General features: G+C 42.8%; 1 protein-coding gene across 2 annotated transcripts in view; it reads left to right on the top strand.

Moving 5' to 3' along the window:
* The window catches only part of WDR19 (WD repeat domain 19), a 740,406-nt gene that overhangs the window by 113,689 nt on the left and 606,958 nt on the right, over positions 1–19,759 (top strand). For both annotated transcript variants that reach the window (XM_078678329.1, XM_078678328.1), the window contains exon 13: positions 3,684–3,790. In XM_078678329.1, the coding sequence (XP_078534455.1) occupies positions 3,684–3,790 (107 nt within the window). The remainder of the gene's footprint in view (positions 1–3,683; positions 3,791–19,759) is intronic.

Below are 19,759 nucleotides of genomic sequence, written 5' to 3'. Positions count from 1 at the left end.
AGATACTGTGTAAAATGTGTTTTTTACTCCTACAAACTAACCACCTTCTTTGGGACACATCGAATATCTATTTACTTTAGTTGCTGGAGTCATAACAACTGTCAAACACTAAATTTGAGGTCTGAACATATTTGTGGCTATCCAGGTTCTTTCCCTACCTGTCGTAACCTTCCAACATGCTTCATTTAGGCATACACCGATGGGCAAAGCATGCACTACCTCTCATAATTACTGAGTTTGTGAATGCACACACTGCGCTGTAGCTAGCACTATTTTGTTGAAAACAGATCTATGGGTCCTGTGCGGGGCTTAGATTTAATTCTGTGGCCCCTGGAATTCAGATTAAAGTACTATCCATAACGCACACGGGTCATTGGAGACCTGACTAAATATCTGTAGAACTGCGTCCCCCCTTCTTGCACCACCAGCAGATTCCTCAAAAATGCAATATTTACCTGTAAGAATGGTGCTTTCCTGTGTGCAAAACCCCAAATATTTGGTTTTTGGAGTATCCCATTTTAAGCCTCCACAGAGAAATGAGCCGTGTATTTTTTGTTTAATCTTTTGAGTGTTTCTGTTGAAAAGGCACACCTCCTGACTCCAGCACAGACCATTCTGTTGATACTTTGTTAGGATACTGTTTTTTATTAAAGGCTGTAAAAGAAATCAATTTTTCGTGCATCTACTCAGCAGCCTCTATGAGCAAATGTGTAATATTTAAACACAATCCTGTGGATAAATTTACATTTTCCCATTAAATTTGTTGTGGCCAGACTCCCTCAGATTGTATTTTCCAAATCTTAAAACATGGAACTCACAGACCGTGTTTTTTTATAAAGAGAATTAAAGTTGTATTTTGCAATTCTTTGGCATTATCTAATTAATTTGTTTTCTGAATTGTGAAATCCTATTTCTAAACTATAATAAAAATAAAATGTTGGTGTCAACCAGCCACATCTATTAAACATTCCTTTTTAAGTGAATGACACTTCAAAGTCAAATTTCCCCAAAATGTATGTAGCCCTACAGCCACGCTACTTATTCCAGAGGTTGAGCAAGCCTCTGTCAAGGATCCTGTACCAAACTTTGAGTGCCTGTTGATCACAACTTCGTGGAAGAGCTCAGACTCCGCCTTTGCAACCTCCATTCACAAAGTGTATCATAAGGAAATGAAAGGCAGGGTTATAAAGAAAATAGTATGCATAGTATGCAAACCATTTTTTCTCTGTGAATGTTCATACAAAAAAAACCACAAAATAATTAGGGAGTCACCCTTTGTGGCGAAAAGGGAATGGGTTTATAGTCAACAAAAAAAATAAAAGATTTTCCCTTTTCCTGGTTGTGGATGATAGAGCGGACTGCAATATACAGCCCTTCTATCACTGCGTTTAATCAGCAGCTGGGGGAATGATCAGGTTAAAAGCGCACCACAAAGTAACAAATTTACAGGGGAACTAATCAGTATGGATCCTATTCCTTTCTTACTTAAACATGCATAGTTATAACAAAATTCAGGGATATATGAGTGGTAAGACAAGAGGTAATGCTCAAATAATAGAGGTTAGGTTGATTTAAGTCAGTATATTTATTTATCACAAAATTGATATTATACATTTTATTAACATTTCATAAAAACAAAATATCATCCATTTTATACAAAAGCATAATCATAAAACATTTTCTATTAAAAATTATAAATAAAAGAAAAAGCACAATAAACTGTTGACGCGGCGTTTCGGTGAACAAGTTGAACACCTTCTTCAGGACAATGCTTTCTATGGTTAAAAACAATTTTGTATTTTATAAGGCAGGGTTTTGTATATCTTCTCTGCTGTTGAAGTTATTTCTCAAGCTGCTGGTTATTCATTACCAAATGTTAGCTTTGATTAGGTAAACTTGGTCCTAGTTGGTATTTTTTCTTTTTTGAGTTGAACAGAAAATCCCCCTTCTGTGTTGTTTATTAAGATATTTATCTGTTCTGTTTTGGACTCTAGTACGTTATGCTAGGGGTCTTTAACAGGTTGGGTGTGGTTTAAGCATCAGGTAACTTTTGATTGTTAACTGTGAGCAACCTTCTCCTTTTCTGGTTGATCAGCTTCTTGATCTCCCTGCTTTTATATTTTCAGGGATTTTGTAAATTTCCTCAAAGCTACTTCCACACCGTCCTGTGTCTGGGCTGCACCTGAGTTCTGTTCAACTCAAAAAAGAAAAAATACCAACTAGGACCAAGTTTGTCTAATCAAAGCTAACATTTGGTAATGAATAACCAGCAGCTTGAGAAATAACTTCAACAGCAGAGAAGATATACAAAACCCTGCCTTATAAAATACAAAATTGTTTTTAACCATAGAAAGCATTGTCCTGAAGAAGGTGTTCAACTTATTCACCGAAACGCCGCGTCGACAGTTTATTGTGCTTTTTCTTTTATTTATAATTTTTAATAGAAAATGTTTTATGATTATGCTTTTATATAAAATGGATGATATTTTGTTTTTATGAAATGTTAATAAAATGTATAATATCAATTTTGGGATAAATAAATATACTGACTTAAATCAACCTAACCTCTATTATTTGAGCATTACCTCTTGTCTTACCACTCATATATCCCTGAATTTTGTTATAGCTATGCATGTTTAAGTAAGAAAGGAATATGATCCATACTGATTAGTTCCCCTGTAAATTTGTTACTGTGTGGTGCGCTTTAAACCTGATCATACCCCCGAGCTGCTGATTAAACGCAGTGATAGAAGGGCTGTATATTGCAGTCCGCTCTATCATCCACGACCAGGAAAAGGGAACATCTTTTATTTTTTTGTTGCATACAAAAAAAAGGAATAATGAAAGGAGATATACAGCATTCCATACCACTGTAGATTTCCTTGGTACAGAGTCAAATTATTTCCTGTTTATCTTCTCCTATATCAAACATTCTCCAGCCTTCCATACCACATCTGTCTGAAACCATCAGACCATCAAGTTCAGGCTTTGAAGAAGACTTTGATTGCCTTATCTGCTTCTAGAGGGATTCTTTAAAACTCAGTGGAGGGTATTCCATGGATTTCTTTGGATGACTTAGGTTCTCCTCTCCATCTCATTTTTGCCATGCATGTCCAGTCTTCTTTCCAAATGTTTATTCCTCCAGTGTTGTGATCCTGAATGAATACCACTGTACCATAATACCTGGACCTCGTTTGGTGTCTTTAGCTGACATTTCCTATTTGTCACTGAAGATGTTTATACTTAGAAGTAGAATTTTCAAATGCGCTATTTTGGTTCATTGCATGCATGCATTGCTTACATAAATACTTTTTTTTTAAAGTAATTTTTTCAAGGTCAGTGCTGTGGTGAGCAGCTTCAGGGTGAAGCCATCAATAGCTGCAATAATTTCCCAATGAGAATTCAATGGTTGTGTTATCTTTCTAACCTTAGATTTTTTGTGTACAGAAACGAAACAGATCATATAACTTAATGAAAATTATATTCTTTTGAGCACCAAACCACTTTGTTGTAAAGCTACTTGTATACTTAAGTGGGACACACTCTGTGTTAGTATCCTACAATATCTCTGGTAAAATTGCACTTTAAAAGAATTGTGCTTTGTATGTGAAAACTGTTTTTTGAATATGAAAGTCAGAATTGTACTCCAACAGTTTATCTTTCTTTTCTGATTACATTTGTAGGTGTAGAAACACTTAAGGATGTTGAGTATCTTGGAACAGTGGCTAGCATGTGCCTTAACTCAGATTATGCTGCTGCTTTGTTTGAGGGCAAAGTGCAGCTTCATGTGGTAAGGTTCAATTTTGTTGGTTTATTACAAAAACACATAACAGAAAATGTATTGTGATAAAAATACAGTATTAAAACAGAAATATAGAACACCGTGGTATCAAACTGTCATGAAATCATAGCATTCGGTGGTATACATCACTAGAGCAATCCATCTCTGGTGTACCTACGTTGGACACGCATCTTCTGGATTCTCTTGATTCTTCATAAAGTTACTTGATGGTTCTAATTGTTTCTTATTTTTTGGCAATAAATGCAGCACATTATAAAAATATATGTAGGCAATTGGTGTCCATTAGCAATCTTTAAGAGTTGGTCCCTATGATGATACTAGGTGTACTGCTCACTTGTACCCCATACCTTCTTCCCAATTCTATCATTTTTTTTATTTTGTCACAACAAGATCCAAGATTTTTTGTAGTGCATTCATACTCATTTACAAACATTTTTGTGTGTGTTATGTTAACTTAAGTTCATGTTTGCTTCCAGTTCAAGCCAACCTACTCTTTAGTTCTGAAAGTGGTTAGTCTTGTTATTCTTTTTACGACATTGCACATTTTCTCACTAGTTTATATGTACTAACGTAGAGTTAACGGGATCATTTGCCATTCTATGCAGTACAGTAGTCGCCCAAAACATGTAATGACGCCTAAAAAAGTATTATATGTATTTATATAAGAAGGGTGAGCTGTTTTTATTTATAAAGTACTGGGGCCAATTACAAAAGGTTTTAGCGGTCACAAATGGAGAATTTGGCCATTTGTGACTGCTAAATAGACTTTTAACATGTACCTACCTTATTTTGCGAGTCAGTAACCTATTACCGAATCACAAAATAGGGTTTGCGAGTCGTTATTAAGAAGAAGCTTGTTAAAGGCATGTACATTTTTATGTTTGATCTGTTTATTACACTTTTGCATATACAGTACATCCGATCAGCACATATTATACTTGAAGAACGAGTAGGTATATACAATCAGAGTTTACAAAAACTGCTTAGTATTTTGAACGTAATACATGTGTTCACAGTCTATATCTGATCAATGCAACAAACATTAATTATGGCACTACACAATTTTTTTTCAAGCATAACCTATTATTATTTCAATATGTAACCCAATCACCAGATTCCAGCACATGAGCATGAGCATTCCATGTGTACTATGTTTGTGTCATGTTAGCAATATCACATTGTCAGGGTCAACGATCAAACAGATCAGAAAAAAAAGGAGAAAACAATAACATATATAACAACTCCTCATAGGAACAGAGGTGAAAATAATGCAGAGTGAGTCAGAGTGAGAAGCAGGTAATTTAAATCCACTACATCTAGCCACATTTACTGTATAAAACACAGTGCCCATATCCCCACAGTATTACATTGTTATTCTAATGTACATGATAAACGGTGCACAGTCCAGTACTCATTAAAACTGTGTCGTATTGTCACGCATAAACAGTCCATACTTATGTAGTATCAGGTGGGTCTTCTGTGATTATTGCCACTTGGAGGGGCTATAAGGACCGTGTTCCAAGCTACTGCAATGGGATATTTACGTAATCCTAGCGCGTCCTCTCTTGCCAGTGATAGTGCTTACTCCTTAACCCAGTTCAACAATAGACTGAGTCCAGTTCAACAATAGACTGAGTCCAGGCCTTTACCAATGGGGGATCTACGGCTTTCCAGCGGTGTGTCACTAGTCTCTTGGACACCACTAGACCCAGATCCATGAATCTGGAGGAGGCTTTTCCTGTAATAAATGCCGTCCGCGTTGTTGGCAATGCCCTGTCAGTGCATTTGGACTGCAATTTGTGTCACCTCCAGCCAGTAGCTTTGCAATTTAGGGCATGACCACATCATATGTAAAAAGGTAGCATCCACCACATTGCATCGCGGGCAGCAGGCGTCTGTCCTATGAAAATGCCTATTAATTTTGTCAGGGGAAAGGTATGCTCTGTGGACTATGTAAAATTGGATGAGCCTAAATCTGACATTCCTTGGGATCTGTCTTCGACTTCCTAACAGCAATGCCCACTCTTGAGGTGTGTAGGATCTTTCCATATCTGCTTCCCATCTAGCCTGCAGTGGCGTGAGGTCTGTCAAGGTATGCTCGCAGATAGATTCCGTGAACAATTTTATAAGGTGTCATCCTCTATCCATCACATGGACATACTTCATCAAAAGATGTGTCGGAAGCTCCTGTGAAATATTACCCAGCGATGCCCCATCATGCCAGCCAGGAGGCATGATTTAAGAAATGCCCCAGTGAAACTTTATCCTCTTCAGTCAGTGAGAGAAATGGGCGCAACACGCCATCTACATATAGGTCTCCCAGTGTGTGTATGTCAGCAGCATGCCCGTCTACTAGCTCCGCCATGCCAACTCGCTCCCCCCACCCCTTGGCATACCCAACAATGGGACAGGGGGTGCAAATAGCGCTACCACTCTAGTGAGCTAGACGACCCTGCGAAAGCCCTTCAACACAATAGATACCAAAAGTGGATGCACTGCACGCAGGTTGGTACATGGATGAAAGATGTAGAGGAGCCTGTCCAATGTATACAGGTGCCTACTCTCAGCTGTATCCTCAAGATATAGTTCTACCACCCACTTTGCCACCCACTATATTTGGGATTCCAAGTAGTAATGTTCCATATTGGGCAGAGCCAGGCCACCCCGCTCCTGTGGTAGATATAGTTTAGCTAACGCTACCATGTAGCGTGTGTTACACCATATAAATTCCCTAACCATGCCTTCCAATGATCGAAAAAAGGATGCAGGTACAAATAATGGGAAATTGGCAAAGTAATAAAGTAGACGGTGCAGCATTACCATTTTAATGAGAGCCACCCGACTTGCAACTGGAAGATTCAGTGTCTACCAGAACTCCATTTGAGATCTGAGACCCGAGACTGCCCGTGAAAGATTACCCTCCAGGTGATCACGGTCGTGTGATACACTTTAATACCCAAATACCGCCACATAACCGGTTGCCAGGTCACCACCCCCCATCCACCACCAGCTGAGGATCCTCTGCACCATCAGTGAAGGGGAACAGACAGGACTTCCCCCACTTCACACTAAGGCCTGATATCGAGCCAAATAATTTAAGGGTGTCGGGAATGATCTAGGGTATGGCCCGTAAATCTCTGATGTAGAACAGGATATCATCAGCGTAAAGTGATGCGACATGTAGCTCCCTCCCCTAAGTGCATGCCCTATCCCTGTGTTGACTGGCGCAGTGCCATCACCAAGGGCTCTATAGCCAGTGAGAAAGTTAACAGGAAAAGGGGGCATCCCTGCCTAGTACCCGTCTGTATCGATATCGGCTCAGAGAACAGATAACCCAAGCAAACACAAATCGCCAGCACCCCTTATAACAATTTATTAAGGCTTAAAAAGTATGGACCAAAATCAAACCTTCATAGTACCTCAAACATAAAAGGCCATTCCACAGATTCGAAGGCTTTTTCCTGATCCAAAACCGGACAGCCTGCTGATGGCCAGATCCCTGTAGCACTACGCATTACTCGGAAAAGTCTATGAATATTCAGGGATGTAATTCGAGCGGGGACGAACCTGTTCTGGTCAGCATGACCCAGATGAGGAGTGACCTGTGCCAGTCTTCCCGCCAGGATCCTAGCCAAAATTTTGTAATCCCGTTCAGCAATGCTAGAGGTCTATAAGCACTTGTAAGTGTAGGATCCCTGTCTGGCTTTGGAAGGTTAATCAAAGTGGCCTATGTCAAGGAAGCTGGAAGCATACCAGTTTCGATTGCTTCCATATATACCTTATGTAATTGCAGACTGAGAAGGTCAGCATACGTCTTATAAAATTCGTGGGGTAAGCCATCCGGGCCAGGAACCTTGCCAGACGGCAGTGCTCTCATGGTGCCCCTCACTTGTTCTAGCGTTAACAGGTTTTCTAATTCTCTATGCTGCTCTGGTGTAAGGGTGTAAAAGGTTAGACCATCAAGGAAGAAACAAATTTCCATCATTGGGGCATGTAGGGCTGTCTTGTACAGTCAAGTGAAATGCCCGGTCAATATATTATGAATTTCATGCTGTTTACACATCATTCTACCGTCTGATGACCGGAGCACGGTAATGGGCCCGGTGGAATGATCTTGTTTGACCAACCACGCAAGCATGGACCCAGATCGGTCCGCTTGAGCATGTGTCAACTCTGAGTGCGCAGCGAAGTTCAGGCAGTGCTGACGTTCTAGGAGATCAGTGTGCTTTTTCTGTGCCTCCAATAGTGAAGCAGAGCCAGGTATACCCCCCTAATGCCTGAGTTTCAAGCGGAAGTAAAGCTTTTTCCATCTCCGTCAGTTCCTTTTCTTCCTGCCTCTCAGGCCACAGCCCAGCCCTAGGCACTGTCCCCGTATTGTAACTTTCCTAGCTGCCCACTCCAACACCAGAGACGAGGCAGTCCCAGTGTTTTGCCTGAAATACTCCCCATTAGCTTCCCCGATCGAGTCTCGGAAAACTGGGTGCTCCAACATCGCCGGCTGTAATCGCCACATAGGAATGCCGGGAACTCCACCCTCCCACACCATCGTGACATACTGTGAATTATGATCGGAATGTGTACGGCCTTAGTAATCCGAGCCAGTTCTATAAGGGAGTAAAGAGGGGGAGCCCAGAATTCTGTCCAATCGCACATACAGATCATGGGGAGCGGAGTAAAAGGAATATACTCTCTTCGGGGTTACGGCACCTCCAAATATCAGTGAAGTCCCATCCGTGCAGCCACTCTCTCAGTGCTTTGGATTTGGCTATAGCTGCTGTACCTTTTAGCAGGGAAAGGATCTGTCTAGTCCTGGGTCTATGACACTATTTAAATCCCCCCCAATCCTCCACAGCACATCACACCACTTTGTCAGTGTTTGGGATAGTGTGCGAAAGAACTGACTCTGGGGGTATATACATTGCCTAATAACATATGATGCCCTTCTAATCTTCCTTTTAGAAACACATATCTACTTTCCCTATCAACCAGGGACTCCTTGTATGGTGTACCCAGATCAGGGCCCCCCTTGCGAACAAGGAATACTCTGTGGCGTATACACTACCCTTCCATTTTCTTTGAAGCCTGGCTATCTCACTCTTATTTAAATGCGTCCAAAGCAAACACAAGGAGATGATGGACGGAGCGCTGAAACTTCTCAGACACTCACCCCTAGTCACAGATCTGGGTTGAATCCATCACGGTTCTTTAGCTCACTTTGCCACCCCAGTTCAGACACAGCTATATGCAAATCAATCTTGACCCTGTGCCTCATGGGAACAGTCCAGCCGGAACTGCCAAGCCATGTCTTCCCTGGACCGGAAACAAGCATCCTGGGACCGGTTTCGGGCTAACAACCCCCATCAGCCAGGCTAGCTTGAATCCAGTGGCAAAGTGAGCAGGGACCCTTGTCTGGGCATACCCTGCCAACTTAGTGTGAACAAAGCAAACACAAGGAGATGATGGACGGGGCACTGAAACTTTTCAGACACTCACCCCCCAGTCACAGATCTGGGTTGAATCGATCATCGTTCAAGACTGATTTGCATATAGCTGTGTCTGAACTGGGGTGGTGAAGTGAGCTAAAGGATGATGATGGATTCAACCCAGATCTGTGACAGGAGGTGAGTGTCTGAAAAGTTTCAGCGCTCCTTCCATCATCTCCTGGTGTTTGCTTTATTTTAAATGCGTCTCCTGTAGGAGGACAATACGCACATTATGTCTTTTCAGGTAAGAGTAGACTGCGTACCTACGGGAAGGTGTACGAAGCCCCTGAACATTCAAAGTGAGAATTGTGTCTTCCATCGTGGTTCTACATTATGCATCAATAAGGGGTAAGCTGGACCCTGCATGCAGGTGTATGTGTTAGGCAGAGGTGCATTAAGCTATCACCCCTTTCCCCCAAACTGACCCTTTCCACTAATGAAAAAGTAAAGATGCCAACAGGGCAAAACAAAAGCATTATAAGAGTGGCTCCCAGAAACTTCAGTCGCTACCCAAACCCTTACAAGAAAAAAAGGGAGGGAGGCAAGGTCCTCTGGGACAGAACATTGCACTATCCCCAGATGAAGCATGTCTATGCGTATAAGGGTATATGTAATAAATAGTTACCCCCAAGCTCCACCTGTGAGCCTAGACACAATACTCCATGGTCATAACACAAAGGATGTACTACAGAGTCAATGTACCTGTACTAAGTGTCCACTAGCTGAAGTCCTGTAGTATTGCTCGTAGTACAAACATTCCCCCCCCCAGTTATCATACAATACCATCTGCAGTCTGTGGTGTGCCATCGGGCAGCAGTAATGACACAGCATCAGATAGCCCGGCTGCGGACAAGCCTTCATCTTCAGAAGAGTGGGGTGGGGTGCCTTCTTTACTGACTGCTTCCACCTCTTCAGTCATTTGCTCCTCCGGCTTGAACAGCTTTCTGTCTCTCTTGCCGTACTTGGTCTGGTCTTGGTGCTGCTCGAAGGCTGCGGCTTTGTCTTCTAGGGCATCACGACGATTCCATTCACTAGCATTACCTCTTCTGGTGCCTGTGAGGCCAGCTCGGCGTGGCCCTGAGAACTGACCTGTGGTTTCCAGCCTGTCCCAGACGTCCTGAAGCGTTACAAAAAATCTAGTTTTCCCAGCAGAGATCACTTTTGCTGGGAAGAGCAGTGAATACGAGATGTCCTTTTGCCGAAGCTTCTACTTGACTTGCAGGAAATATCTCCGTCGTCTCTGGACTTTGATTGTGTAGTCCGGGAAGAGCAAAACCCTTATGTTTTCAAATTTGACCTCAGTCATATCTTGATCTCTGTAATGTAGCATTTTGAAGATAAGCGGCCTTGCTGCTGCGCCTGGGGCCGGTATCCTGCCTGGAATGCGATAAGCCCTTTCTATGGTGAAGAACGGGGAGAATAGGGAGGAGGGTGTTGTGGCACCCACGTACCGCTACTGAGTATGAGTCGACCTCAGACTGGCCCCAAGTCCTGATCTTTGGACTTCGCTCCACAGGAGGGCAACTTTGGCAATATATGCCGCGCAACCTAGTAGGGCAATCCATAAACAGTTCTCCCACACATGGGCCGACTAATATATATGCAGACACTCACGGCCTAACTGCATGCCAAAAAGAGTGACCCCTGGGCTTCACCAATGGCACCTTCCACAGTCCAGCTTTCATTAGTGGCCTCGCAAATTTGAGAGAGCCACCAGCGAAGGCTTGCCCATCTGCTGTCACTGTAGCGTTGTGCGCGTCTGGGCGTATTCAGGAATAACACCTAGTGACCCTTTGGGTAAATCACCCCAGCAGAGGTATCAATGGTCTCTCCCAGGGGACATGGAGCTACTTGATCTGGGCGATTATTGTTGCATGGCCACTCCATAGGTGCTAGCTGCCGGTTTTAGTTAGGCTACAGCTTAACCACATGTCCTCTGTGTCTCCTGCATGCATACGGAGTCTTCTATGTAGCTGCACTCTTCCACAACCCCTCTCCACATGCCTGACAACCCACTTTTTTGCTCCTCACAGTCCCATCTGCACTATACCGTTTGTCTGTACCGGCAGCGCCACCCATCCCCTTCTGCTTCACACCTGGTGGGTCTCTCCCCTCTGTGGGTAACAGTACTGCGATGGTGAACATCCCCAGTGGATCTCACCAGCCAAATCCCTTCTGCGCCTTTATACCCCGCCCTGTAGTTCCTTCCTCGCCCTCCGAGGAATGTGTGCTGTAGATACACAAGCTTTGCATACATACTACTGCCATCTGGTGTTGGGTCTGGATGTTTGCAAGTTGTTTTTCTTCAAAGAAGTCTTTTCTAGTTACGAGGTAAGGTAACTCTCCCTTTCAGTGATATTGCACATGGGCATCAATTCCATTGTCAGATTGTTTTCTTTCTACCATCGCTTTCAGACGTGATTTGCGGTGCTCCGGTCCGATACCGTCCTTCAGGTTCCTCTCAGTGCGCAAACCACTGTTCCCTCATCAACATTGTTCACGTACACGTTTCACTATTCTCCGTGTATCGAATAAATCGGAACATTCTCCATCTTCGATCGAGAAGACTTCGTGGGCAGCCTTCGGGCCTTGACTCGTCTGTTGACTTCCACTGCCTTCCGTCTTAGCCAGTTTTCTGCTGATGGAATGGACTCCGTTTCAATTCTGTCCTCGATGCCACTCCAATTACCAGCGCACCGACCTGCATAAAGTCTGCAACTTGTGCCTTTCATGGAGCACAAAGAAGAGGATTGTGATACTTGATCATTCCGATCGAAAAAGACTTTGCCAGATAGTCAGACTCGACGAAGGGACATGCAACTACTAAACATTGAACAAACTCCGGATATCTTCAGGGGGGACACCGAACATGAAGAGATGGAGGGGTCGGCGGCAGAAGAGGAGGAGGCCTTCTCTATACAAGAATCAGACTCCGACCTGAAAATCGAGTTAGAGTCCAAACACATTACACCAGGACAGGGTGCAGCGAGTAACAAAGCCCCCTTGCCCCTCAAACTCTCTTCGATTAAACCAAAGGCATTGGCACCACCACTGCTTTCTGGCCATAGTCAGCACTGAGGCTCTGCTTCCAACGTCCCGCCCTCAGGCTCGGCACCAAAACAGTCAGTCAAGCCTTCCGGCTCAGCACTGAGTCGAGAAAAGACATCTTTGGAACTGAAACCTTCGGCTGCAAAAAACAAAAAGGTCAAGTCTGGTTCGGCACCAAAACTTTTGGCACCGAAATAAAAGATACCCTTCAATAGCCTCCGGAACCTATCCTGGACATTATGAAGGAGAATCTGGACCCTAAGTAAAAGAAAATGTCTATCAATCCAGACACTGGACATACATTGGCTAAAGGTGTGACACCTTCCAAAAGAAAGATTATCTCAGAGGGCACTAGCTACAAAATTCCTCTAAAAAAGAAGAAGGACATGGCTACCAGTCCCATCTACCCTAATCCTCTCCACCATCTTCACCACTACTACCATTATCAGGCTCAGATCCTGAACACATAACACCTCAGGTTTCTCCACACATGCAGCCCGATAGGGGGAATGATGATAATGACCATAGTCCACTGCCAACAGACCCATGGGATGACTATAATATCGATCATGAGGGATTAGTCTAGTCATCACTTTTTCCTCTCACTAGGAGGTCGGTGAGACCCATATGGGCTTACCCAACATCCCAACCACGTTTCATTGTTTTGAACACTTTGCATCCTAACCACTCTCATTTCAGGTCTCAGAACTCCAGGCCAATCGACCTGGTGAAAAACAGCAACACTGGTTACATCGTGACGTCCAGAACCAGCTTTGCGGTAGTGTAAGAGTCGAGATCACCTCCTTATTACCATGGTCCTGATGAATTGACACCAGACCCGCTGGGGGCTTTTTTAGGCAAGAAACAGGTTGACCACTTGCACCAGATAAACCCTGCAGGATCATTGTTTCCAGGCAAGGCTCACAGTTTTGAGTTAGGTTAGTGCACACCCAGAATAAAGTTAATGACAAGGGCAGCACTAGACCTATTTTAAACTACACTGCACACTCATCACGCTACCTTGTCCACATACCCTCACACACCCAACGGCTTCATCAAAAAAAGATCTCCGCTAAAGAGCCCCTTCGCTGGTGCCCGTTGTGCATTGCAGCGCCGGCCCGACGAGTGAAGCATGACATCCTCCGGGGTGTGTGAGGGCACTCTATAACATATCTGAACATTCCTTCACAATTAGGAACTGCACATTGACATTCTTCATATAATATCGATCCACCAATGGATAATGACCCTGATTTATATCCTGCAAAACCATCTCCTCCTGATGACAACGTAGCATATCAGGAGTTGATTTCCAGGGCAGCATCTTACCATTGGGTTACATTATACAAAGAGTCTTTAGAAGAAGACTTTTTGTTTAAGACACTAGGTTAGACACATAGAACAAGTCACAGTTTGCCTATGTTAAAAGGCATAATGAGGCATGCCAATGACATATTTGAAGACTCTGTACGTGCACGTGTATTAAAACCTAGGGTTGATAAAAAATACAAACCTCCACCATCTGATCCCATTTTTATTAAGGGATAATTACCTTTAGATTCTGTAGTAGTATCTAATGCTCTCAAAGAGCAAATTCAAAGACTTCAGCAGATGCACCTCCTCCAGACAAGGAGTCTAAATTAATAGATGCATCTGGTAAAAGAGTAGCTGGTGAATCCGCTAACCAATGGCTAATTGCCAACACACAAGGCTTATTTGCCCGACATGATAGGGCCCACTGGGACGAAATGGAAGACCTGCTCCAATATGTCCCAGATGAGCATAAAAGAGCACAGAAATTAGTGCAAGAAGGTAAGCTATTAGATGTGCTCTAATTCTTCCATTAGATGTGCTCTAGATGCTGCGGACACTGCAGCAAGGGGATTTAACACCAGCATTCTCCTCAGATGACATGCATGGCTTTTGGGTTTAAACTGGAGGTTCAGCAATTTATTGTCAATATTCCTTTTTACAAAGAACACATTTTTGGACCTCAAGTAGATGAGGCACTCGAAAAAATGAAAAATGACAGAGGTAGCAAAATCTATGGGAGCAATTCAGTCTCCATCTAACAGATGCTCCTTTTGTCGCTTATTCTATAGAGGAGGATCCAAAGGTAATTCCTCAGACCCTAATGCCTCCTCATATAAATCTAACACTCAACCCTCTCCATCTAGAGGTTTCTATAGAGGTGGGTACAGAGGAAACAATGTCAAGGGTAGAGGTAAAGGCACACCAAAACGTACCTCCCCATCTCCCAATAAGCAGTCACTTACCTATAATTCCCCAAGATCAGTTTACACCTGTTGGGGGAAGACTTCAAAATTTTTTTCCCATTTGGCAATCAATAACACCAGACAAATAGATATTAGACATTATCCAGCATGGTTATTGCCTGGAGCTTATCAGCAATCCTTCCAATATTCCACCTCGCATTCACAAACATTCGTTACAGCACCTACAGCTCCTCAAACAAGAAGTACAAGCTCTTTTAATGAAATAAGCTATAGAACCAGTTCCATTACAACACCAAGTGTCAGGTGTTTACTCACTGTACTTCCGAATCCCCAAAATGCTGGGTCCCGAAGACCAATATTAGAAGTATTTTAAACCTGTACATACTGTCAGAACATTTCCCAATGGTTACGCTTCGACAAGTGCTCCCACTTCTACAGCTAGGCGACTTTATGTCCACACAGCGAGGTGACTTTATGTATGGTAAATATCTCAGATTTGTGATAGTAGGAAATCATTGTCAGTTCTAAGTACTCCCATTCGGAGTTACTACTGCACCCAGATAGTTCACAAAATGTCTAGCAGTAGTAGCAGCACATCTCAGAAGACAACAAATTCATGTCTTCTCATATCCATACGATTGGCTCATCAAAGCCAGTACACAGCAAAAGTGGTTGCAACACACTCAGACACCATCTCCATCAATTGGGATTTACAGTCAATATGCAAAAGTCCGACCTTCAACCCTCACAAATACAGTCCTATCTTGGAGCGACTCTAAACAGTCACACAGCTCTAGCCTCTCCCAATTCAGCCAGGGTTCGAAATCTTCAAACTCTGTTACTACAATTTCAAACCAACAAATACTTAACAGTCAGGTCTTTTAGGAAGCTACTGGGATGATGGCATCATGCATCGCAAAAGTGCCTCACACAGGATTACACATGCGTTCCCTATAGGAATGCTGAGCACGTCAGTGGAATCAATCACAGGGCCAATTAACAGATCTAGTATTGGTAGACAGCCGCACCCATCGCTCTTTTCCCTTCATCGACCCTGTTCCACAGATCATACTATCTCTCACAGGTTGGAGTGCCCATCTACGGATTCTAACAATTCGGGGTCTATGGGAGAACAAGCACAAAAGTCTCCACATCAACTCCCTAGAGCTTCTAGCTGTGTATCTAGCACTAAAAGCTGTTAACCTCACCGCAAAGGGAAAGTTGTCCTAGTCCGCAAGGACAATATGACCGCCATGTACTATGTACGAAAACAGGGGGGGGACACATTCTCTATAACTGTCACGCCTCTCTCAGAGCCCTTGGCGTTGGGCAATTCACCGAATTCATGTTCTGGTAGAGCATCTCCCAGGTGTGAACAATCAAATTGCCGACCTCCTCAGCAGGATGCAGCAACAAAAAAAAATGGGAACTTCAGCCACAGGTTCTGTTCCATACTTCCAATAATGGGGATTCCCACAAATAGACCTGTTCACCATAGCAGACAACTCAAAATGCCCAAACGTTGCCTCCAGGTTTCCACAGCCTCTATCCAAAGGTAATGCTGTATGGATGAACTGGTCATGGATATATCCTTACGCTTTTCCACCTCTTCCTCTCCTTCCGTTTCTGGTTCAGGGACACATCACTCACACTGATTTTAGTTGCTCTCACATGGGCTTGTGATCCATGGTTCACCACACTGTTAGAACTAACAGTGATTCCACATCAAAAGCTGCACCTCAATTCCAGCCTTCCCACTCAGAACCATGGAAAATCAGACACCCAAACGAATGAAAAGACATGTATATCTGTAGTAATGAGTTGCAAGTGTCTCCATCCCCCCAACCCAACAGCTCATTCAAAGTAAACTACAACAGAAACATGTCATAATGTGAAGTCTGTAAGAAATCATAATTCAATCTAACTGAGCATTACTGTGAAGACTTGTGATAAATTGCTTGGCACATTGTGTGACAAAAGGTCATACAAATCCCACATCTTTTGTGTATTCCTCTTTTGAGATACATCTGAGACACATCGAAAGACATGGAAATCACCGGGGACCTATCAAGTAAATTGTATATGAAACGATGTGTACGCAGCAACTGATTCAGTAATCTTAGAACAGTACTGGAATAATCTGGTCAAATGAGGCATTTGCCAATCAGGATCCAGTTGCAGGCTATTAGTTCAGAGTTCATTATTATGCCATTTGGGACCATGCTTTATTGGAGTCAGTTGTGTGGGCTTTTTTCAACTCCCAACTATACTGCATGAAAAGATCTAGCTGGAGGACAGACCTTACAAATAAAGAGTGTTTACTGGTTTATCTTTCTAACATTACTAAAACAAGAGGTCTTCAATCTCATCATACTTTCCTACACAAAAAATGCTTGGAAGATTTGATTGATAAAAAGTTCCTGCTTGTATAGAATACAACTGTTCCTGATGTAAGTATATGAAACTGGCTTTTTGTGTAATATACCAAAATGAAGTATACTATGTAGAGCGCCCAGACAACCCTTATTGGCTTACAAGGCTTAAATTAATTATCCCAAATGCTCTCAGTTAGTCAGTCAGTCAGTCATTCGAAAGCTTTATTTGGCACAAAGCCATGAAAGACAAAAGCAACACATACATAATCCAATAGTTAAGATGCACATAAAATACAATAAAGCATTTAAAAAAAGCTATTTAATATCATTAAAAAATAATAGATAAAAGATAAAAACAGACGCCATCTCTTTAATTTAGTTCATGACTTTTCTAATACTGAGGGCTTGGCGAACATAACTTATGACAGCTAAGGACCTGAATTAAGAATCTAAAAGTAGGAGGCGTTGAAAACATTCATGATGAGGACTCAAACCAGAAGAGCGCAGCAATGGCTGCAAAAGGCGCAATCTGGGACAGAGATAAAAGCCACATACAAAATAAAATGCACAAGTGATTGATTAGAGGAGCCATCTCAAGTGCGAAGGGGAAGGGTGTGAATCTATGTCCCTTGCTCAGGGTTGGCTGCCAAAAATCGCAGACAGGTTAAGTAAAACCTGTGTTCAGAATTCTGAACACAAAGAAAATAAGGTTCAGGACCATCTACTTGTTTTAAATTCCAATAATGACAAACTGTGGAGAGGGTTTGATTTTTGATTTTTTTAAATTCTCTTTTGATGGCGATAATAAAAATCTGTAGTTTTAGCCTTATTTTTTGCACTTCCATTGATTTCATATGGGGCAAAAAAGATGTTTGGCAATCCTAAATTTGTTACAGTCTTATAGACATATGACAGCCAAGAAATTGACACAGCATGATCTTGCATTAAACAGTCCTTAATTATATGTTGGGAAAAAGACGTGTACGGCGAAAGCCACACTTTGAGCCTCAACAGTAACAGGGCAATCTGGATTAAATCTCCCAAGTAGGGGAGGCCAGACTCCAGGTGTGTAACCAAGATGGCCATATTCGTAGACGTTGCCAAAAATTTGCACAGAAAATTGTACTTAAACGCTTGGAGATTTCCTGGCACGGTGTAACCCCAAACACCCGCTCCATAAATTCCCTGAGAGAGGTATTTGCTTCTAAACAGTGTGTTAAGTTCTTTAATCGGTTTATGCCTAAGCCGCTTTGAAACCTAAAAATTGCATCTATAGCCCTCTCAATATATACCTACTCTTTGGCTGAAAGGTTTGTCTCAACTTAAATCACTTGACATTAGGATCCCCAAATAGTTAAAATTATGTACTCTCGTGATGTAGAACCCAGCTATCTTATACGGGGGAGTGCTGGTCTTTTTCAGGCCCAATAATCATAGAGTACTATTTAGAATGATTGATTTTTATTAGATTGTGTTCCCCCATAATGTCTGGAAAAATGTCAAGTAACAATTGGAGACTATTTACTGTACGAGCGAACAAGACCACGTCATCCACGTGAAGCAAAACGGGGCCGGTACGGTTCCCAGTCCTGGATAGATCTATCCCACTTGCCGCCTAACTCCCTCTAGAGCATTTATGCAGAAAAGAAATAAAAAAGGAGCTAGGATGCAACCTTGTCTTACACCCTTGCTGGAATAAAAAAGGGTCGGTACAATCGCCTTTTTTAAATTTTTATCAAAATGCATCTTAGCCTTGGTATTCCAATTGAGTCTTTTAGGAAGATCAATCAAAGCCGGTTCAATCCTGGCTTTTCCCATCAACAGCCATAACTTTTCCCTGTCCACCAAGTCAATAGCGATAGAGATGTCCATAAACGCCAAATGTAAGGCCTCCCCCCTTGGTTTGGACGTACTTTCCTGAACTTTTGAGAAGATATAAGGTTTGTTCAACGGTGCCAGTTCCTGGATGAAACACATATTGGGCCTCCAAGCAGAACTTTCATTTTTGGTAGCGTGGGCAAGCACTTCAAGCTTATCACAGGTAGTGTTAATGCATTTATTGCTCACACCCTCCGAGTTAATAGATGAGACATGCACTCAAGAAGACACTCGAGACCAATTTAGAAACACCAAGAACTTTGGTATGGGTTAAGTACTTGCCAGCTCCTGGACGAAACACATATTGGGCCTCCAAGCAGAACTCTCATTTTTGGTAGCATGGGCAAGCACTTCAGGCTTATCACAGGTATTAATGCATTTGTTGCTCACACCCTGCGAGTTAATAGATGAGACATGCACTCAAGAAGACACTTAAGACCAATTTAGAAACACCAAGAACTTTGCTATGGGTTAAGTACTTTTCCGTTTATCAGTTTTTGTAGGTAAGTAAGAAAGTTCACTCAAATACGTTTATACGCGTTAATCCTTTCCTTTGGAGAAAGGCATATACTGCTTACGGGCATTTGCAAATGGTATGCAGAGGTATCCTTAAGTACTTAAGGGGCAACGGTCCAAAGTACCGCCAGCAGTTCAAGTTTACCTACCATGGAGTGTGCCCGGGTGCAGAGTTGCTGGACGGGTTGGTAGCCTTGCACGCTACACTGTAGGCAAAGAGGGGCCCACCTAGAAACAGGCTGCGGGTGGGAGGGACTTGGGGACAAGTCCAGAAGCTCCAAACAGGGGGCTCGCTTAATAGGGCTCCTGGGAGCAGGGGAACGCCGTCGGTTGTTGTGAACCTGGGCCGGGAAGCTCGGGTACAGAGGGTTTAGATTGGCTGGTCCTGTGCATCAAAGGCCCCAATGAGTCTCTGTTAGA

This window comes from Lissotriton helveticus, chromosome 2_2 (genome assembly GCF_964261635.1).
Source record: "Lissotriton helveticus chromosome 2_2, aLisHel1.1, whole genome shotgun sequence".
NCBI lineage: Eukaryota > Metazoa > Chordata > Amphibia > Caudata > Salamandridae > Lissotriton > Lissotriton helveticus.
This window is presented reverse-complemented; position numbering and strand designations above follow the sequence as displayed.